We start from the raw sequence: 20857 nt of genomic DNA, 5'->3' as shown, positions 1-20857 counted from the left end.
ATTGCAAGAAACACTATACCTGTCAAATGGAAGGAAGGAATGAGACAGGCGATATATAGAGCCATTGCTAGATATATTTTATAAATGCCAAACAGGCTGTGTAACGAGATAAAGTTACCTGAAATTTATTAATAATAGCTGAACTTTTTTTTCTTTTAACTTGTTTTACTCAGCTAACTAAGATAAGGAATTAATACAAAACAAATAGACTAGCTAGCTGATAAAATAGCTACTATAGCTACTCCCTTTGTCTTTAGCTATAGCTAGCTGGTGAACGACAACATTAAACAGTAAATCGGTTTCAAAAAAAAAGAAGAAGAAAAAAAAGCATGTTTGTGCTAAAAGCCCACCAAATTTTTTTCCCCCTCTCCGTCCTTGTAATTAGGAAGGACATCCTGTCTCGGTCACGTTATTGGTAGCCATAGCAGACCTCGCGCCAGCTTGGCTTAGCTCGCACCGGAAACACTATACCTGTCAAATGGAAGGAAGGAATGAGACTGGCGATATATTGAGCCATTGCTAGATATATTTTATAAATGCCAAACAGGCTGTGTAATGAGCTAAAGTTACCTGAAATGTATTAATAATAGCTGAACTTTTTTTTTTTTTAAAACTTGTTTTACTCAGCTAACTAAGATAAGGAATTAATACAAAACAAATAGACTAGCTAGCTGATAAAATAGCTACTATAGCTACTCCCTTTGTCTTTAGCTATAGCTAGCTGGTGAACGACAGTAAATCGGTTTAAAAAAAAGAAGAAGAAAAAAAAGCATGTTTGTGCTAAAAGCCCACCAAATTTTTTTCCCCCTCTCCGTCCTTGTAATTAGGAAGGACATCCTGTCTCGGTCACGTTATTGGTAGCCATTGCAGACCTCGCGCCAGCTTGGCTTAGCTTGCACCGGAAACACTATACCTGTCAAATGGAAGGAAGGAATGAGACAGGCGATATATTGAGCCATTGCTAGATATATTTTATAAATGCCAAACAGGCTGTGTAACGAGCTAAAGTTACCTGAAATTTATTAATAATAGCTGAACTTTTTTTTTAAAAACTTGTTTTACTCAGCTAACTAAGATAAGGAATTAATACAAAACAAATAGACTAGCTAGCTGATAAAATAGCTACTATAGCTACTCCCTTTGTCTTTAGCTATAGCTAGCTGGTGAACGACAGTAAATCGGTTTAAAAAAAAAAGAAGAAGAAGAAAAAAAGCATGTTTGTGCTAAAAGCCCACCAATTTTTTTTCCCCCTCTCCGTCCTTGTAATTAGGAAGGACATCCTGTCTCGGTCACGTTATTGGTAGCCATAGCAGACCTCGCGCCAGCTTGGCTTAGCTCGCACCGGGGACAGTTGGCTGCTCTCAAATTGGCAGGATGATGACTGTGTTCATCGCGGGTCGTCATCTGCATTCACATATGTAAAACGGCGATATGGAGAATTGTGAGGTTACCGTAACGAAGGTCCAATGAAGTCGCCTGAAGAGCGTTTCACAAAGTGCCTGCGAGGAAATAATGTGCATATACTTTATGGGTAATGGGGTGCTTTCACGGCTTTTTATAAGTTTCCCAATTGGATTCAATCTCAAAGGAGCTGTTTTACAACAGCTTGGGAGGAGTGAATGAGGTGTTGTGCTACTGGAATTGGAGTAATTGCAGCAGTAGTTCCCATTTAACACAGAACCAAGTGACTTTGCTGTGACTTTCGCTATCAAACGTGCTTTAAAAAAAATACTCCCTCCACTTTATGCAGCAAGGATGGGCATGACGCAAACATTTTTTTTCCTCAAAATCATGTTGTCACGTAAAATTTGCATTGGAGTCTGTTGTGGAATTTTCAGCAATCAGGTGAGATCAATACAGTAGAATGGGGAACATTTTGGGTTTCTTTGTGTATGAAGCTTCAAATAGACACAAGTCTTACAGAGCTACAAAGATAGCAGTCTGTCAGGAAGTGAGAAAAAGACGTATCATGGCAGGACTTTTATGCAGCCACAGACAGCGAGGTGAGCCTCAGATAAGCAATAGAGCAATCTTAAAACAAAGAGCTACTTCTTGTATGTTGAGCAGACTTATCAGTGAAGGTCGTCCTGCTCTGGCCTCGTGTACATGAAGTGAAAGGCCCATTGTTCAAAAAAGCAGGTGGCTACGATAAACAATACAAATGTTATGCTGACTTGACGCTTGATGAATAATTATTTTACGGAGAAATCAGGGAGTAAACGGGAAAAAACGTTTGCATTAAAATGAGAAACTATGTAATTTTATGTAGCATATATATATATATATATATATATATATATATATATATATATATATATATATATATATATATATAAATGACTAAATTGATTAATCAGACCCTGAAGCGTCCTGCTGTCCGTTTAGGCAGCATATGATCCAGATTCGATTTTTCCCTCAGCTAGTAATAATTGAATTCTGCGTTACATACTTTATATATATATATGAGGGAAAAATCGAATCTGGATCATATGCTGCCTAAACGGACAGCAGGACGCTTCAGGGTCTGATTAATTAATTTAGTCATTTATCAGTTAAAAATGTAAATGATGCGGAATTCGATCATTCTCGCCGTCGACAAACTAAGGAAGAAATTCAGTTGGTCAGGTCCATTTGCTGCCTAAATGGGAAGCAGGGACAAGAGAAAGTTTAGCGTGAGATAATTTTTTTTTACAGAAAAAAAGTATGTAAACAGTTAAATAGTCACTCATCACTTGTGTGGTCCAGTAATGGTAGGCCTGGTTCATTGATTTATGCTAATGCTAATCCAGAATTCTCATCGGCATCGACTAGATGAGGGAAAAATTAAGTCAGTCTAATTTCCTGCCTAGACGGTCAGCAGAAGACATCGGAACAAGATACGATACACAGGATGAGAGAAATGGTGAATTTTTAACGGTACATTTCTAGTAATTAATCACTTATAACTGCATCAGGACTGGACAGACCTGATGAATCAAATTTTCCTTTAGGAATCAACAATGTTTTCAATAAAACTCGATTATTTGCATCCACAACTTCTCGTTGGCATCGACTACCCGAGGGAGGAATTAAATCTGGTTAGCAATAGCTCAATGGTCAACCAAAACGGCCTATTTACTAAGACAAACTGTTTTAATTTGCGGGGAAAATGGTATAAAATGTCTTTTGTGGGAAACTTCCTGATCTTTTGTTTTCTATTCCTTGTGTCCTTTCTTTCTTTCTTGTCTTTTTTTTTGTAGAAATAAAGATTTTAGACACAGGTAGGTGTGTTATCTTTTAGTGCACGCTCATTACCACCAGCATCACTATGACGACGCTCATCATCTTCACATAAATAAAGCTCTCCCTCTTTTTTTTTTCTTCTTTTTTTTTTGCTGTTCCTTTGGCACCCCAGTGATTACCACATGTATAATTACAGCAGGCCAATTACCGTCTAATTACCACTGATGGAGAGAGTAAGAAAAAAGTAGCGTCTTGTTTGCCATGGCTGATGAAAATGCTTCTGAAAATGCAGGTTCCAAAACGAAAAGACACAATCAAGCCTGAAATTATTCATAGCCTCGGAGAAGAAAGTAGCGCAAAGACGTAGAATTTGTTTTCAGATATAGTTGTATTAAATAACACATATGTAAGATTTTATCTTTGACGATCCAGCAAATCTAGTCGCGTTTTCTTAGAGAAGCATTCTATAATTTACCTGTAAACAATCAAGAAAATGCACATCTTTAATATACTATACATTAATGGAAAGAGTGCTTTCAAATCAGTCGTTCCCCAACCACAGCATGTTCAAATTGGTTTGAGGCAATACCATGCCACATATTTGCTTCCCTCTTGCTGATCCTCTACCCTCAAACCCTAACACCTGTATCGCATCTGTCTTGGTGATTTGCAATACCCACATTTTGCACGGTGAAAGGGTTCAACAGTCACATCCACGCTTTTTCCCTTCATCGCCACCGCACACCTTTTTTTTTTTTTTAGCTTGCTTCACCTCTGCTCGCTCACTGATCAACCCCTAAATGTAACCCTCAAACCCAACACTGACCCGGAATGACCCTTATCCCAAACCCCCTAAATCTGAGCCCTAACCTTTCCTTCACCTTCAAGTCCCTGTAAAGTGAAAATAAAAATGTCTTTAATATTTGAAACACCACAAAAAAAAAAAAAAAAAAAAAGAGTACAGTGATCCCTCGCTACTTCTCGGTTGACTTATCGCGGATTCACTATATTGCAGATTTGTATTTGGGTCTAACATTCATACATTACGGGGTGGGTTGTACCTCGTTATTTCACGGGTTTTCTCAGAGATTATTAGGTTTGTTAGCTTGTGGGTTACGGAACATAATAAAAGATGAACTTTCCCTGAAGCATCTCTGTTGCGTGGACGGCAAAGCACTGACGAACTTGACAGCCTCATATCACTTTACAGGGTCTTTAACTTCCTCACCCAACCTCACCCTGCAACCATGAAAGCTTATTTGAAGCTGTCAATACAAATTGCTCATTCAGCGAGTTAGAAATACATGAGCTGAATTACTAGTTAAATGGGGCACCGCAAGATATACCTGTACGTCACCACACTTGATTAATATTCGTGAGTCGAGCGAGGGGGTCAAACTCGGCCGGCCAGTCATGCTAGACGCATGTAAACAGTCTACTACCGAGATGTCTACTGCGCTAAATCTACTAATTCTGTCCGAGAATGATATCCCTGTTGCCAAATTCACTGATATAGACGTCGAAGAACATTCTAATGTTCAGTTGAAGAAATGGCTGAAAAAGCTGGGGAAAAGAGCCGACCTGATCCAGAGGTAAAGGTTTTTTTTTCTTCCCCTCAAAACATCGTCGTACGCAACTGACACAGACATTCTCCAGTTTCAACAAGCTATTCTTCCTTTACCACCTGTCTGTCATATCTGGTTGTCTTACGTCTTTCGTAGTTTGTTGGGGGCAAATTTGTATTGCTTTTTTGTGTGTGTGGCGATCGTAATTCTACTCTGAAATTCTTGGGCACAACCAACAAAACTCGCTATACCTCAATTATTTCAATTATTACAGTATATTCTTCCTGCTTATAAACCTGTTTTCTTACTTTAGAAAAAGCCGAACGAGACGCACGGGGAAAAAAATCAGGCGGTAAGGAAGACAGGTCCGAACAACCGTGGCAACGCCATTTTAGCATCAGCATCATTCATTGTTGTCGTCGGGGTAGTGCCAAACGCCAAAAATAAAAAATAATAATAAAAAAAATAAAAAATATATAAAGACAACTGCTTACTTCTTCAGGACGGCGGTGGCCGGCAAGAGCAAGATTGTCAGTAGGAGCGTGCATGCATAGCCCCCAACAAAATGTACATATGAAGGTGAAAGGCTCACTTCGCTGGCGTTAAACAGCTCTTTTAGACGGCCGCACAAGTTGAACCCCGTTCACATTTATCCCTCTGAAGTTTTGTCTTCGGGAAATGAATAAAGAATATATCCTTCATATGTGGACGGTCGTAGTGCCTGGAGTCATTTCTGCAAGTTCCATAACAGCTGTGTTTACTCCCGGGGATAAACGAGAACAAAACATAGGTCGTCAACGAGCCGGCTTCCTTTTTGACCTCCTTCCGGTTCAAGCTGCCCAAGTCACGTGACCTTGCGGTCTAAAAATAGCATTCGTGCGGTACCCCATTGTAATGGTTACATTCACAAGCTATGAGCAATATTTCTGGTTTGAAGGGTTGTCTTGAATGGCTGAATTTAAAGGCTTGGATGAGGTTAGGGTTACAGTGGTACCTTGACTTACAAGTGATCCAATTTGAACGTTTTTAGCGATACAAGCTGTTGCTGTAGCCGATCGTTTTTGTCTTGAGTTGCGAGCAAACATTTACATTTGCGGGCACTTGATGGTGGCAGCAAACTTTAAACTTAAAAGAGAATTACTGTACATGCTGTCGGGTTACTTTGCATAACTTTGCCTTAAAGTAGTAGTTATAAATCTAAAAAACTTGTAGAAACCTGTCTGCTAGGTTAATGCTAACACATAGGCTAATGGGTATGTAATATTATTTACATTCTATTTGTGCTAGTTTTCTTAAAACTAAAACTTTACACAATGTTGTTGTTTCACGGTATATCTATTTCAATGGGGATAGATGATTTGATTATTTTGAGTTACGAGCCTGTTCACGGAACAACAAACTTGTAAGTCAAGGCACCACTGATTCGAAACAAGTGTTCCAAATATGATAGCAATAAAAAAAAATCTTCTCATGAATGCAGCAACAACCCGGCACACCGCTACTATCTGGCCACCGACCCGGTCACGGGACAGCTCTACGTCTCAGACACCAACTCGCGGCGGATCTACCGGCCGAAAATCCTCTCCGGAACAAAGGACCTGCAGGCCAATGCTGAGGTGGTAGCTGGGACCGGAGAACACTGCTTGCCCTTCGACGAAAACCACTGCGGGGATGGCGGCAAAGCTCCGGATGCCTCGCTCACTGGACCCAAAGGTGTCGTTTTTACTCTACAAGTGGTATTTTTGTGCCATATGTGTCACGTTAATTAGCTACCTAGCTGTTAAGAGTCCTCGTGCTTTTTGTACTCAGAGTGACATCTTGCGATATGTTAGCATAGCAACTGTTAGTAGTAGGTTAGAATTTGAGCTTATCAGTTTTAAAATTATTCATTTCCAAAGGGCACAATGTGAAATCTCTATCAAGCTGCCTTGGCGTTGTTTTTCAACTTACCATCGGCTGCCATATTGCTATAAGTTAGCATGGTAGCATTAAGTTATTCCCTTTCAAAAAAAGGACCTGACCACAGACATGGCGCAATGTAAAATTACTCTGCCAGCACTTTCTACACTCAAATTGCTATCTTGCTATATGTTGGCATAGCAACTGTTGAGCAAAGTCATTCCAAATTAGACCACTGACAGATTGTCCTTTTTGGGAGAAAAAAAAGTTTACAATTGTTTTCCAACTTGCACAAATAAGGGTTTCAAAATTGTTAAATTATTTTTTTCTCATGGTATTATTATTATTGTTGTTGTTGTTATTATTATTGCTCAGTGAAAGTCATTTTAATTAGAAATATTGTATGTAAATATATATTTTTAAATGTAATGTCAATTCAAATGTATAAAAAAAATGTTATTCAATTCAAAACCAAATGTTAAGTTTATGGCAGAAAAAAAATGAAGCAGTTGGTCTCACTGTTTCAATACTTTAACAGGGGAGTGTAGGAAACAAGCAATTACTTACACTCTACTCTAAGTCAAAGAAAAATGCCAACTACAACACATCACAGCAAAAACATTGTGCTCCATTTCTCTTTTTAGTCTTTCAAATTATGATTATTTTTACATGATGTTGTTTTTGCACAAACCTTGCCCATTAAGTTCTCACCGAGTGTAACCTGTTGTCTGAGGGGGCCGATTTGTGCCATTTGCACTGTCCACTTTTCGACAAATTCCCCAAGATGAAAAGCCCAAAGCAAAAGACTGTTTTTGCTGTCGCCGCCGCCGGCTCCCGACGCCAACTGCGCTCGATGCGAGCCTTTCAGCCCAGGCAAGAAAGTCTGTAATGATGGAGTGGGTGGAAACTGAGACCGCGAAAGAAACAGCAGATGGCTTTTTTTTTCCTGTGTATGTTTTCCACCCTCCCTCCATCTTTCTCTGAGACATTTTGATGAACTCTGCTCAGATGTGACACTCTTCATCAGTCTGAGACTCACAAGGTCAAACGAGATGGCAAACTCTCCCAAGGACTAGTTGACCCGCTTTCACCTTGTAAAAGTTTTTTTTAAAGACTTAATTCAAGCTATAGAAATTGAGATCCCTCTCAGAGGTGCTGTATAAAGAAATACTGTCAATACATCACAGCAAATCAGAGAAGTCATGTCATGCAAAAATACAGCCAAAATACAGCAGTAGGCATCCATTTTATGACTTCCACTTTATTAGCATTAGCCAACAATAGCATGTTCAAAGAAATACGATAGAAACCAGTCCCTGAATTTAAATTTTAATATTTAAATTAGGGGTGTCAAAATTAGTGCGTTCATTTTGTTCCTTTAAAACCACTTTTTAACTTTTTTAACACGCGATTACTTGGAAAGCCTGTACTGGGGGAATTCCAGTTGGAACGCAGCAGATACGTCCATGTCAACAATTAACAGTACTACATTTAATAATAATGCATATATTTGTAGAGACTGGGGTCAAGTTGCATTTTACAATTTTAAAAATGTGCAGAATATATAAATATATATATATATATATATATATATATATATATGTATATATATATATATATATATATATATATAAAAGTAAAAATAAAAATAATAAAAATAAAAACGAGATTAAAAAAAAATATAACAAATAAATGTTGAAATAAATTTACAAATAAATGTATAAATATAATTAAATATCAATCAATAAATAAATGCTCTCACATTTATTTATTTCATGCTGCAGACTCTGTCAAGTCGAAATGTTATTCAAATGAGGGGGCGGTCCTAAGAGTGTCATGGGTTGGGCTCCACTGTTGCAAACTGCCTAGAGTGAGTGGGTCGGCAAACAAGGAAGTCTTGCCGCCGTCGCCGGCTTGCATGGAGAGCTCCAGCAATGGACGACTATCTTGTCCACTGTCACCACAACTTGCAACTTGAGTTGCTGGACAACAATTCGAGGTGGCAGTGGACAAAGTAGTCGTCCATTGCTGGAGCTCTCCATGCAAGACTTCCTTGTAAGCCGACCCCGCTCACTCGACCATTGAAAGGTAGTTTGCAACGGCAGAGCGTTTTTATTTATTGATTGATATTTAATTCCATTTATATATTTATTTTTGTATTTATTTCAACATTTATTTTTTTATATATTTTTTAAATTTTTTGAATCTCGTTTTTTATTTATTTTGTATTTATTTATTTAGGGATATATATATATATTTGGTTGTTTTTATTTCCATTTATATGTTTATATATATATATATTTTTTTTAATTCTATTTTTTATATCTGTTGTTATTTTTAGTCATGTATTTATTTATTTATTTAGTCATTTATTTATTTTTAATTTTGGCAGTTTTGGTCCTCCATAGACAAGGGCCACGGGTATGTACAATTAATACCTTCAAAAACACATTTTTCCACTTGCTGTCGACTGAAGATGACTTCACACATGTTAAGGAAATAGGTAACGACCAATCACGGCTCACCTGTTTTCTGGGTTTTGGTCAGCAAAATGAGCCACAATTGATCGTTACCTGTTTCCTGAGCATGAGGATGTCATATTTATTTAAAATTAGTTTTTGTTCATGGAAAGTAATGAAGTTATAACATTAATTATAGTCAAAATATGATCTTCTTACTGCTGAAAATAGCTCAATGAGGCAAGTATCCCTAAAGGTACATTTTCACTTTCACACAAGACAAAAAATGCTCCAAACATGTCATATATTTTCATAGTATTTGACTTGAGTTGTAATAAGTTGAGCAATGAAACTTGGCTATGCTTTTTGTGTTAACCTTCGCAAGATAACACCAAGTCGCAAGCATGTTTGGAAAATTTTCTGGAGTTCACCTGCTGAAAAAAAAAGTCCCAAACGAGTTGTATACATATTTTTGTATTTGACTGATTTTTATTTTTTTTTGCTGTGGTTCGCTTAAGTCACATTGGGCCACCTCAATCGGGTTGCTGCACGCCTTGCTTGTAGCCTTCTCGTGACAACCTGAGCAAATTTAGTACATTTTATGGCTTTCCAGAATGACTTGTATATTTAGATGAAGTGCCGCAGCTTGTTATAACTCAGTCAAAGACAAAAATATGCATATTCTCAGGGTTTATAAATAACACCTAAAGCGGACTTTAGTCCGTTTTACGGCTTTCAGCCAAGACAAAATCTCCCAAATGCACTCAGAATCTCCTTCCCGACAGGAATGCTTTTTAGCCGGGCTGACAAGTGCACGTACAGTATGTACGCAAAACTATGACTACAGCTTTTGCCACTTCTGCCTAAGAAATTATTTAAAAGCAGAAAAGCATCCAGTGAATTATTGATGGCGGAGCTTTTTGCCAGTGACCTGAATAATGGGGAGGCAAGATCAACACATGTAATCCGCCGCGTCGTCTCCACTGACTCGTGCGAGCCGATCCGTGGTCTTTCAACCCTGTTATCTCAACATACTTGACCTGACTTACAGGCATCGCCGTTGACAAGAACGGCCTGATTTACTTTGTGGATGGCACCACCATCCGCAAGTTGGACCAGAACGGCATCATTTCCACCTTCCTGGGCTCCAACGACTTGACGTCGGCACGACCGCTGACCTGCGATAACAGCATGGAGGTCAATCAGGTAAATAACATAGTGACTGTAACGTGCATACTGTCAATGGAACACAGAATTTGGAGAAAAGAAAATCTTTGAATCCTTGAAATATCAACTTTAAATATAAATTGAAAGGACAATGACAAAATAAAACAACAAGTGAAATAAGAATCGAATAAACTAAAATAATTGCAACTGAAAAAAACTGTAAGAAAAAATACTGCCTGTTCCTGTGCGTTTTGGCCTCTTGGGGGCAGTCTGATGACGTGCATCCATGGTATACACACTTAAAGTGAGTACAGAAGAAAGTTGTGATTGAATTCTATTAAAATAACAAATTTTTCACACATTGGGAAGAATTTGTAACTTTGCGTAGTGTTATCTTACCTGTGGATGTGTGTTCCCATAGCATTTGTGTGTGAATATTCGTAATTTGAAAGAAATATACTACTACTACTACTTAGTCGATGCTAACTTCCTGTTAGCATTTGAATGGGATCATCCCTTCGCTTTTAGCATTAGCGATAGGCAAGCGATGTTTTAAAAAAGAAACATGTTTTGTATTTAAATATACAGTGGATGTAATTCTTATCGTCAACAGAATAACATGCGCTACACACTTGTTAGTTGCTAATGCTACGCAAGCAAAATGGTGCATTCAGGGTACTTTCACACTGTCGGAAAACTTCAGTTTTCTTTGATGATAACATTTTAAGGGGAAAATAATGGGCCGTTTGACCCAATTGGCCAATTATTTTGGCCGATGTTTGAAGGGCAATGATTGGCTGATTATAATTGCGGCCGCTTAATCGATCGGGCCCTAAAATATAAATATGTTTTAAGTCTTAATTATAAAAAAATAATGTACAATTCTGAAATCATGTAACATTTCTGATTGCTGTTGTCTACCTTTGTATTAAAGCTATTTTATTTTGTAGGAGATTTTAAATTAACCTGAATTATACATGGATGAATAACAGCGTAAAAGTGCATTTCTGTGTGCAGCCACATTATTAGTGAGTACGACAAGAGAACTCAATTATCAGCCACTTGGAGCGAGCAGCCGAAGAGGCAGGGGGAAAAAAATTCTCCTTACTCTCTGCTCCTCAAGTAAACAAGCGTCATCATTCTCCCGAAAGAAAGAAAACAAAAAGTAGCCGGCGGAAAATATGCGCTTGAAGGAGAGTCCGTGAAGTGTTTGTTGTGGCTGTGAGCGTCTCACTCACAGCCAATGTTACGCCGGGAAAAGTAATTACTCAGGTAGGGCTTGGTTTTGAAGTGAAATGCAGTAGAATTAGAGCTCGGTGGAGATGGAGCGTCCATGGTAATGAAGCAGCCCCAGTAAGCAAAAAATGAAGAAGAAAAAAAGGAACTCTTTTTCAATGAAATGATTCTAAAGTAGCCCCGCTAGCTTGGCACAATAGGTCATATCGTTACAATACCTTCTGCTGAAGCAGTGCAGCATCTTTTTTTTTTTTTATACAGCTTTTCAGATGACGATTGCAGGAAATCTGAAAGTGCAGAAAAGGATTTTAGCACATAGAAATGAAGGCATTCATCAGCCCTCCAATAGGCCCAACCTGCCGAAAGTGAATCTTAAGTGGCAAGAGTGCTGAGAATGAAACCTGCAGTTCCTATTTTCCTCCTTTTCTTGAACTCTCCTGTGTTCAAATGACGTAGTATATTTTTATTGCCATTGGGGTTTTTTTTGGTTAGTTATTAAGTTCATACCCATCGTTTTGCTATATTCACATGGTTTCTGTCCGCAAAGAATGTGTGTCAAGAAAAATACAACAAACTTTGGTGCAGGCCTGGTTGGAGGAGTTTGCCGTACTGTTCTGCTTACATTGGGGTCAAGTGGGGCAGTGACCTACCAGGCCCAGTGGGATCCAATGCATACATTTCTTATTTTCTACTTTTTGCTCTTCAACTGAGCCATGTGTGCACAGCGTGGGGTTATATTTATAGTGCTGTTAGTTCCTTTGTTAGTCATTTAGTTTACATGCATGTTTTCATAAAATGGGCATCACCCATATCTGTGAAAAATAGATGCCAAGAAAAAAATTTTTTTGCAATTCTGGTTTGGAAAAGTTGTTTTTGTTTGTTTGTTTTAACAGTTTCATCAAATCTGGGGCAAGTTGGGCAGAGACCCACCAGCTCCAGCTCACACTTTTTTTTCTTTAATAAAGCTTATTTTTACGTAATATTTGCCGGTCCTCTTGGCTTAACATGTTGTTAAACAATGTTCCTCTTTTTCTTCAACTCTCTATTGTCCAAAATGATGTTAAGAGATATTTATAGTGCCATTTTCTTGGTTAGTTATTTAGTTTTATGCAAAATATTGCAAAAATGTCATTACCCATATCTGCAAAAAAATAGGTGCCAGGAAAAAGCACAAAACACAAAATTGTGGTCCATGTCTGGCTGGAGGATTTCACCGTTACAGTCCACTTGCTTTGTGGTAAAAAAAATAAATAAATAAAAATTAATGTTAATGTTTACTAGATGATTATTGTATGTCGTCCATAGGCTCAGAAGTGGATAGACTGCTGAGGAAGAAAAACTAAAGTGCTTATTATACTTTTTTAAATTTATTTTTTTAACTCTGTTATGTAGGAATGGTGTCGGGTTTACAGTATCTTTATTGCAGGGTTTTTTTTCTTAGTTTGTATGCATAATTTTGTAAAAATGAAATCACCCATTTCCAAGAAAAAAAAAAAGGTGCAGGTCTGATTGGTGGGGTTCACCGATACAGTCCGGTTCCACCCGGGCCAAGTAGATCAGTGACCCACCAGATCCAGCTGCCTCTTTTCTCGCCATTTATTGGTTAGTTATTTGTTTGATACGCATGATTTGGAAAAATTACATCACCCATTTCCACACCAAAAATGAGTGTCAAGGATAAAAATGGCAAATTTGAGTGCAGCACTGGCAAACAAAGCAGTCAAAAGCATCAAAACCAAACAACGCCGACAGGTGAAGTGTCACCAGAGGCGCTTGAATAGAAATTGGAGCGGGAGGTTGTTTACTGGCTGCATACAACACTTAAATGACTAAGGGCGAGAAAGCAATCTACGCTGGCGTGGGCGCTCTTAAAACGGCGCGAGATAAAAGTGGAGCTGGTCGCGCACTGCCAATTAATGAAAAGTCGTTTGCTGTGAGCCAATAACGCTGCAACGTGACGTTGTCAAGCATCCAAGACGAAAAGAATTAGCTTGACTATCAGTTATGTGCTGTTATTGTTTTTATTAATCGCCAAACACATTTCATCAGCATACTGACAGCTTTAATGACACATTTGGAAGGCCAGGCCATTCATTTTGACATGCTGAATGTGATTGCTGGTCTTGTTTTTTAATGTGCTAATATGTTATTGTGATATGTTGAATATGCGTTTAATAGTGCTGTGTGAACAATTGCATAGTAACTTATTGAATTTTACTTGAATATAATTGGTCCATTTAATATTTGCAGAAACAGTTGATGCAGTCACTGTAGTTTAGAAACTATTTTTCTCTAGAAATGCAAAACGAGCAATGTGCGTTATTTTTATTTTTATTTTTTTTTAATGACTGGTCAGTCATAATAAGAAATAAATGTTAAATATATTTTAAAAATATATAGTTTAAAACTTCATCCACTACACAGCAGAGTTTCAAAAAGATGAATGAAAAATTTAAAAATGAAAAAATGACCACTTTCAGACCAAAAAATGATATTTTTTGATGTGTCAGGTTATTCTGGAGTGGCCAACAGACCTGGCGGTGAGCCCGATGGACAACTCGCTGTACGTGCTGGACAACAACATTGTCCTGCGCATCACCGACAATGGCCAGGTCAGCATTGCGGCAGGACGCCCTGTCCACTGCCCGCTCTCCATGCTCGAGCGCGGATTTCCGTCCGGCGGCCAACGGGCGCAGTTCACCCCCCTGGAGTCGGCCGCGTCCATCGCCGTCTCCTACCACGGCGCCATCTACATCTCCGAGACGGACGAGAGGAAACTGAGCCGCATCCGCAAGGTCTCCGTGGACGGTGAGATCACGCACTTGGCCGGGGTGCCCTCGGACTGCGACTGCAAGAACGACGCCAACTGCGACTGCTACCAGGCGGGCGACGGCTACGCCAAAGACGCCAGGCTCAACGCGCCGTCCTCACTGGTGGCCGCGCCGGACGGGACGCTCTACGTGGCCGACCTGGGTAACATCCGAATCCGGGCCGTGTCTCGTAATGGGCCAGCGCCGGTGTCCAATGGCTACGAGGTGGCGTCGCCGGACGCCCAGGAGCTGTATGTGTTCGACGGTAACGGCACGCACCAGCACACGGCCAGCTTGCTCACCGGAGACTTCAAGTACACTTTCAGCTACAGCACGGAGAATGACATCACAGCTGTGACGGACAGCAACGGAAACACATTGCGGATACGCAGAGACTCCAGCCGTACGCCGGTGCGCATCGTGGCCCCGGACAACCAGGTGATCTGGCTTACGATGGGGACCAATGGCGGGCTCAGAACTCTCACGGCGCAGGGGCAAGAGCTGGTGCTGCTCACCTACCACGGCAACAATGGCTTGCTGGCCACAAAGACCTCGGAGATTGGGTGGACTACCTTCTACGAGTAAGTACGGGAGCAACACTTAGAATCAGAGGGTGTCGAAGATAAGCATTAAGCACAAGGTCAGGGTTTCACGTCAGGTTTTAGATTTAAATTGTGTCTTGATTCTGATATCATTGGATTATATTGGACTGGATCTTAAATCAATATGTACAATCTATACAAGCAGTTTATGATAAAGTCCACACCAGCACTTTGTTAGGGTTTTAACGTAGATTCAAGACAGATAGACAGTTTTGAGTTTATATTTGAAGGAAGTTTTAGGGCTTTAAAGTATGGCTTCAAATAAGAGTGTTGGAATTTAAAGTTAGGGAGTCAAGATTGAGTTAGTTGATTTATGCTTGCTGAAATGTGTTTTCGTGTGGTGTCAGATGAAACAAGTGAAGGCTCCCTGGTTGTGCAGACTCATTTAATTATGCAAATGAAGTCACCTTCAAGTGGAGCAGATTAGTTTGTTTAGCAATTCAAATTTGTCAAAAAGCATTCCCTGCTGTTTCCGCCGACCACAAAGTTGATGCAAAACTTAGCACCGTCTTATTTACCCACAACTGGCATACCCAAGAACTGCTACTATTCCACCATGTTTACAACCATGTTGCAAGACTGAGTCAGGGTTTGAAGCCACAGCTAGAAATTCTAATTTGGGTTTCAAACAAGCAATTAAAGACTATGATAGGATTTCAAAGTAGCATTTTTGTTGTTGTTTGTTTGTTTATTTCGAACTCACAGTAGTCAAGCCAATCAATAGTAATGACAGTAATGATAGAGAGGCTGTTTAATAAAACCTGTACTACTTTTTGTCCTCCGAACCAGCTATGACAGCGAGGGTCGTCTCATGAACGTCACTTTCCCCACCGGCATGGTGAACAACCTTTACACTGACATCTACAGCGCCCTCACCGTGGACATCGAGAGCTCGCTCAGCGACGAGGAGATCAGCATCACCACCAACACCTCCAGCATTCACGCCTACTACACCCTCTCCCAGGGTGAGTTATTCGGGTACCCGTTGCAAATAGAGGTCTTGGCTACTGACTGGTGACCAGTCCAGGGTGTACTCCAACTCTTGCCCAAAAAGTCAGGCGGGATAGATCCCTGAAAAGGAAATGGATGGACAAAGTCTTGGTCTGTCTTGGAAGGTCTAGTTTTTACAGTGGTTTGTGGTTCACTTCCCAGTAGGGCCTCTAATCATTGGCATAATCAAAGTATAGGTTCAAGACCCTGTGTGGTCTAAAGATCTCTGTAGCCCAAAGAGTTACAGGCCAAAATATCAACGATCAGCGCTTGAGCAATGTTGTGTGTCGCTAGCATAGTGTTGCAACCGGCACTGAACATTGAGACCAGTCTAAGGTGTAGTTCGCATCACCACCAACATTTTTACTAGACCCACTCCCAGGGTGCGTTATTTGTCAGTGTGTGTGAAGGGTCGCCGGAGCGAGCTGCAGTCATGTGTCATCGAAGACAGATGTCAGCATAAACGATGAGTCGCTCAGTGGGCTGGATTGGGTTGTCACCTTACACATCAGCCTCGTATTAAACGGCGTCCTGTTGCTTAATGGCCAGATGGTGCACTCGTTTGTCTTGCACCATTCGCGTTTCCAATTCTGTATGAGTATATTCTCACTTAGAGCTGGTCATTGGATTCTCACTCAGAGGTAAAAGGCTATTGGTTGGTTTTTGATGGAAGGTTTTGTCCTGAATATAAACATTGCAAGTCTCTCTACCTCTATCTAATTTTAGGTCACACTTTAAACCTTTTTATTTGACCAGCAAGTGGGGTGTCATTTTTTTTTTTTTTTTTTTTTACAAAAGGAAATCTAATGGTGGATTTTCTTTCCCAATGCAAATGTGTCCGCAAATTTGGTGGATTTTCAAATAAGTAAATATTGTCTTTTTTGTAACAAAGCACTAATGGTTTGTCAAAAAATTATTTATCCCAATGTAATGAAGTGACATTAAAAATGACAGTACCATAAGGTCATTACAAATATAGGTGTTTGGAGCCCATTTTGGGGGTTGGGGGGTTGCTTAAGCATCCCTAAATTGAATCCCAAAACCCTACAATATAAATAAAAAAAACTCTATATAACCACAAAGTATTTGGTTGAAATGTACATTTTAATAAAAAATGATCACCTCACACCTCCAAAAAAAATTTTCACCCAATCCTCCAACATCAACATCCCTGAAGCTGTAAATATCCTTGTTTAATAATTATTTAAATAGCCACAGACTTTCCCCAAAAAGTTTCTCGTTCATAAACATGAGAATGAATCTGTTTTTAAAATAAACATATCAGTGAAATTGATCTTACCTGGCTGGGAGCTAAGCACACGTAATCCTCTAATCCTGGAATCACTCTCCTATAACATCACTTTCTTTTCATTCGATATTTCTCCCAAAACAAAGAGCTGGCTCTTTGTTTGGCAGGCAGTCCAGGATGTATTATGCCGCTGGGATAGACTCAAGCTTAGCTGTGACCACGATGAGGAAAATCAGTATAGAAAATGTATGGATGGAGTCTTGGTTAGTGAACAATGGACATTCCATGGTGTAGTCCACTTTTCACCCAGATCATCTGTGATAGACTCCATTTTAACCTTGACCCTGATGAGGATAGGCAAAAGGAAATAGGTAGATGGAATCTTGTTTTGCTTTATTCATTTTTTCCTTTCGATCACATAATATCATTTGCAACAACCTCGCTCAGTTCATCTTGAGTAATATCTGTGTGTAAGTTGCAGCTAGTACCAATCATTTGAAATTGGTAAATCGGTTCCCGGACGCCACCAACAGGCCCACCCAACCAGGCGAGCAGCCTGACCAAACTTGGTTATTGACTAGTGTGTGTTTTCGAAGAAGAAGCCAAGACCTAAACCTGTTATTTTTCTTTCTTTTATTTTATCATGCCTGTAAGCACAGTATGTATTCTTGCCCTCCAGACCAGTGCAAAAGCAGCTACCAGGTGGGCTTTGACAACTCACTGCGGGTCACGTACGCAAATGGGATGGACACACACTACCAGACTGAGCCTCACATTCTGGCGGGAGCCGCCAACCCGACGGTGGCCAGGCGCAACATGAGCTTGCCCGGCGAGAGCGGGCAGAACCTGGTGGAGTGGCGCTTCCGCAAAGAGCAAGCCAGAGGGAAGGTCATCGTGTTTGGACGCAAATTGAGGGTATGTTTGCGAGTTGAGTAAGACTTAAGTCAAATTGAAAGCTAAAACTTTGGAAAGGCTCAACTCGACTTTAGCCTACTGTGAGGCCAAGGGTATACTTGAAACGTAGACGCATACTGGGGTATCCTCCCGTTCTTTGGCCCGCCGTCTTTATGGAAATGAGTCACTTTGACAAGCTGGAAAAGGCTGTGTGCAGTCATGTGGCTGCCTGGCTCTGTTTGATTGGTGAAATGGAGTCAAATGTCACCAGTGATTATGTTTGATGGGTGAACAGCACCCAAGCAAGAAGTCTCATAGACGCCCCACAAAAAGAAAAAGCAACAAATTGATCAAATAGAAAAAAATAAAACTACCTGCCTACATCTATACCAAAAGCATGTCCAGATCTAACAGTACTGACTCTACTCTGGTTACTGCCCAACAGGTGAATGGCCGCAACATCCTCTCGGTTGACTACGATCGCACCCTGAGGACAGAGAAGATTTACGACGACCACAGGAAGTTTCTACTGAAAATCATATATGACACGGCAGGGCACCCCGTGCTGTGGGTGCCCAGCAGTAAGCTGCTGCCGGTCAACGTGAGTCGTACCAGCAGCGGGCAAATCAGCACTCTGCAGAGAGGCCCTACAACAGAGAAGTTGGGCTATGACACCCAGGGACGCTTGGTGTCTCGGGTGTTTGCTGACGGGAAGATATGGAGCTACACTTACCTAGAGCAGGTAAGTGAGAGAAGTGTATCGTGACTGATGCAAAATGGTAGACTTCTGTGTGTTTTCCAGTATGCCTTCTTGAAACTTTTCACTGATGCTACTCGTGATAAACATGACAGGTGAAAAGGCCCCGTAGCAATGGGCAGCATGTGAGGCAGGTGTACAAAGCTCAGAATTAAGTTATGAGGAATAGAGTGTGTCATAATGCAAGGTTATCCCTAACACACCACCACATTAACTGCCCCGCTCCAATGCAAATCATTATTTTTACATAATCCTTCAGGCCTGATTGCATCTGCATAAACATCTGTAAGTACGCTTGCGTAATCATTTTACCCAAATAGACAGCTGTTTTTTTTTTCTGCGGGTCAACTAAGGCGGCCAAATGAAAATGTATCCTGGGCTCTGCTTTGAAGTGCTGTTTCATACAGTACAGTATATACTACGTGGATTTAGCTGTGAGGATAGTCGCACTGGGCATCTTTTATTTATGAGCTGCAAAGTCACTGCAGAATTTGTTTTAGGCTCACAATAAATTAGAAGGAATGATAAACTGTTTGACACATTGGCTGTCTAAAAAAATTGAAAAGATTTACATTGATTTCAAAATGATTACTTCAGATGCTCACAAGAAATAAACTTTTTATTTTTTTAAGGTTGATAGTTGGCACATTGGCCATGTAAATCAATGATGCAGGCGCCATCGAAAAAATAAACACATGAAACGCATACCGTATCGATTTTTTTAAACCTGTCTACTCTGCAGATATATATTTATTTTCTATTTCATCCCAGCTGACCGCCAGCAGCAGTGCTGAAAGCACTGAATAATCCCTTTGTGCATGTGCAGTTTGTGTACAGTATGCATACCAAAAACGTCACCTGTGACCCTTGGATGACTCGGGATGGGTATCAATTCTGGCGACACCAGAGGTTCACTAATTCCTCTTTTCTTCTTGTGTGCCGTTCGGATATTGCTGGATAGGATTGTCCATCCAACGTCATTGCTCCATCATTGGTAGCCTTGTGACAATGTTGGTTGAAGCGGCGAAGTTTGACCTACCAAAGGCTACAAAAGTATTTTGGTTTGTTTGTGGACGATTAACGCTGCTGTGGCGTCACTTTTTGTGTGGTGCGGTTGAGCTCTAACCTCGCCCAATGAAAGGCAAAGTCATTGATTCCTTTTGTTTGTTCTTCTCAGAGTAACAGTCACCGTGAGTCCGTGAAATAACTATTGCTGTTCCTGGTCTAATTTCACTCGTATTTTGTTCAGTCTACCTCTGCTGGATTAGACGCCATTTGTGCCCCTTCCCTGGTTATTAGTCACTGTTAACATCCAAATCGTCTGTGGTCCTAGTGGATCTGCTGTCATTGTGCCCCCTACAAAGGTAGTTGATAAGCTTCCACTTCCACACCAAGTGGCACAGTCCTTGGAAGATCATGAATTTGCGGTGCCTCTTTGCCCTGTCCCAATGGAGAGACAGAGCTTTCCTATCGAGAGGAGTGTCACTAGGTATGGCCCCAGTTCGTTGCAAAACCGTCACCACAGATATGAGCCTCTAAGGGTGGGGTGTTCTCTGGCAGCACAGGATAGTCTGTGCTGGACAGCGCCGATCACATCACTGTGCTGGAACTGAGTGCAATGCGACTGGGTCTCATGCATTTACAGTATTGCCGTGCCAGTGTTTGTACCGTCGGACAACACCTAAATAACACATAAACCGCCAGGGTGGTGTAAAGTCTGCCCAGCTGTTACAAACCTCTCAGCACCATCTTAGGTGGGCCCCCTTCTGGCAAGTCTGTGGGCCATGTAGCTGCCAGGGGATCTTCCAGACTCCAGGATATTGGCACCTCCATCTAGAGGTGGCACACAGAATTTGGGGTCTTTTTTTGGCAAAGTAGGGGTATCTAAATTACTTTGCCTCCAAGGAATTGACCCTCTGTCCCCTTTGGTTTTCTCTGACCACCCTCTGGGCCAAGATGCATTAGTGCACCCTTGGGCGAGGTGCCTCCTTTATGACTTCCCAACGC

General features: G+C 40.6%; 1 protein-coding gene across 7 annotated transcripts in view; it reads left to right on the top strand.

The window, feature by feature from the left end:
• Nucleotides 1-20857, top strand: part of LOC144058866 (teneurin-3) — a 222257-nt gene that overhangs the window by 191188 nt on the left and 10212 nt on the right. For 6 of the 7 annotated variants that reach the window (XM_077577467.1, XM_077577468.1, XM_077577465.1 and 3 more), the window contains 7 exons: nucleotides 3240-3260; nucleotides 6268-6500; nucleotides 10197-10351; nucleotides 14059-14939; nucleotides 15750-15925; nucleotides 17879-18114; nucleotides 18539-18835. In XM_077577467.1, coding sequence (XP_077433593.1) covers nucleotides 3240-3260; nucleotides 6268-6500; nucleotides 10197-10351; nucleotides 14059-14939; nucleotides 15750-15925; nucleotides 17879-18114; nucleotides 18539-18835 — 1999 coding nt within the window. The remainder of the gene's footprint in view (nucleotides 1-3239; nucleotides 3261-6267; nucleotides 6501-10196; nucleotides 10352-14058; nucleotides 14940-15749; nucleotides 15926-17878; nucleotides 18115-18538; nucleotides 18836-20857) is intronic. The other variant, XM_077577466.1, reaches the window with a different exon arrangement.

Source organism: Vanacampus margaritifer, chromosome 10 (genome assembly GCF_051991255.1).
Source record: "Vanacampus margaritifer isolate UIUO_Vmar chromosome 10, RoL_Vmar_1.0, whole genome shotgun sequence".
Classification (NCBI taxonomy): domain Eukaryota; kingdom Metazoa; phylum Chordata; class Actinopteri; order Syngnathiformes; family Syngnathidae; genus Vanacampus; species Vanacampus margaritifer.
The sequence above is the reverse complement of the archived record's forward strand: the minus strand, read 5'-3'. Positions and strand labels throughout refer to the sequence as shown.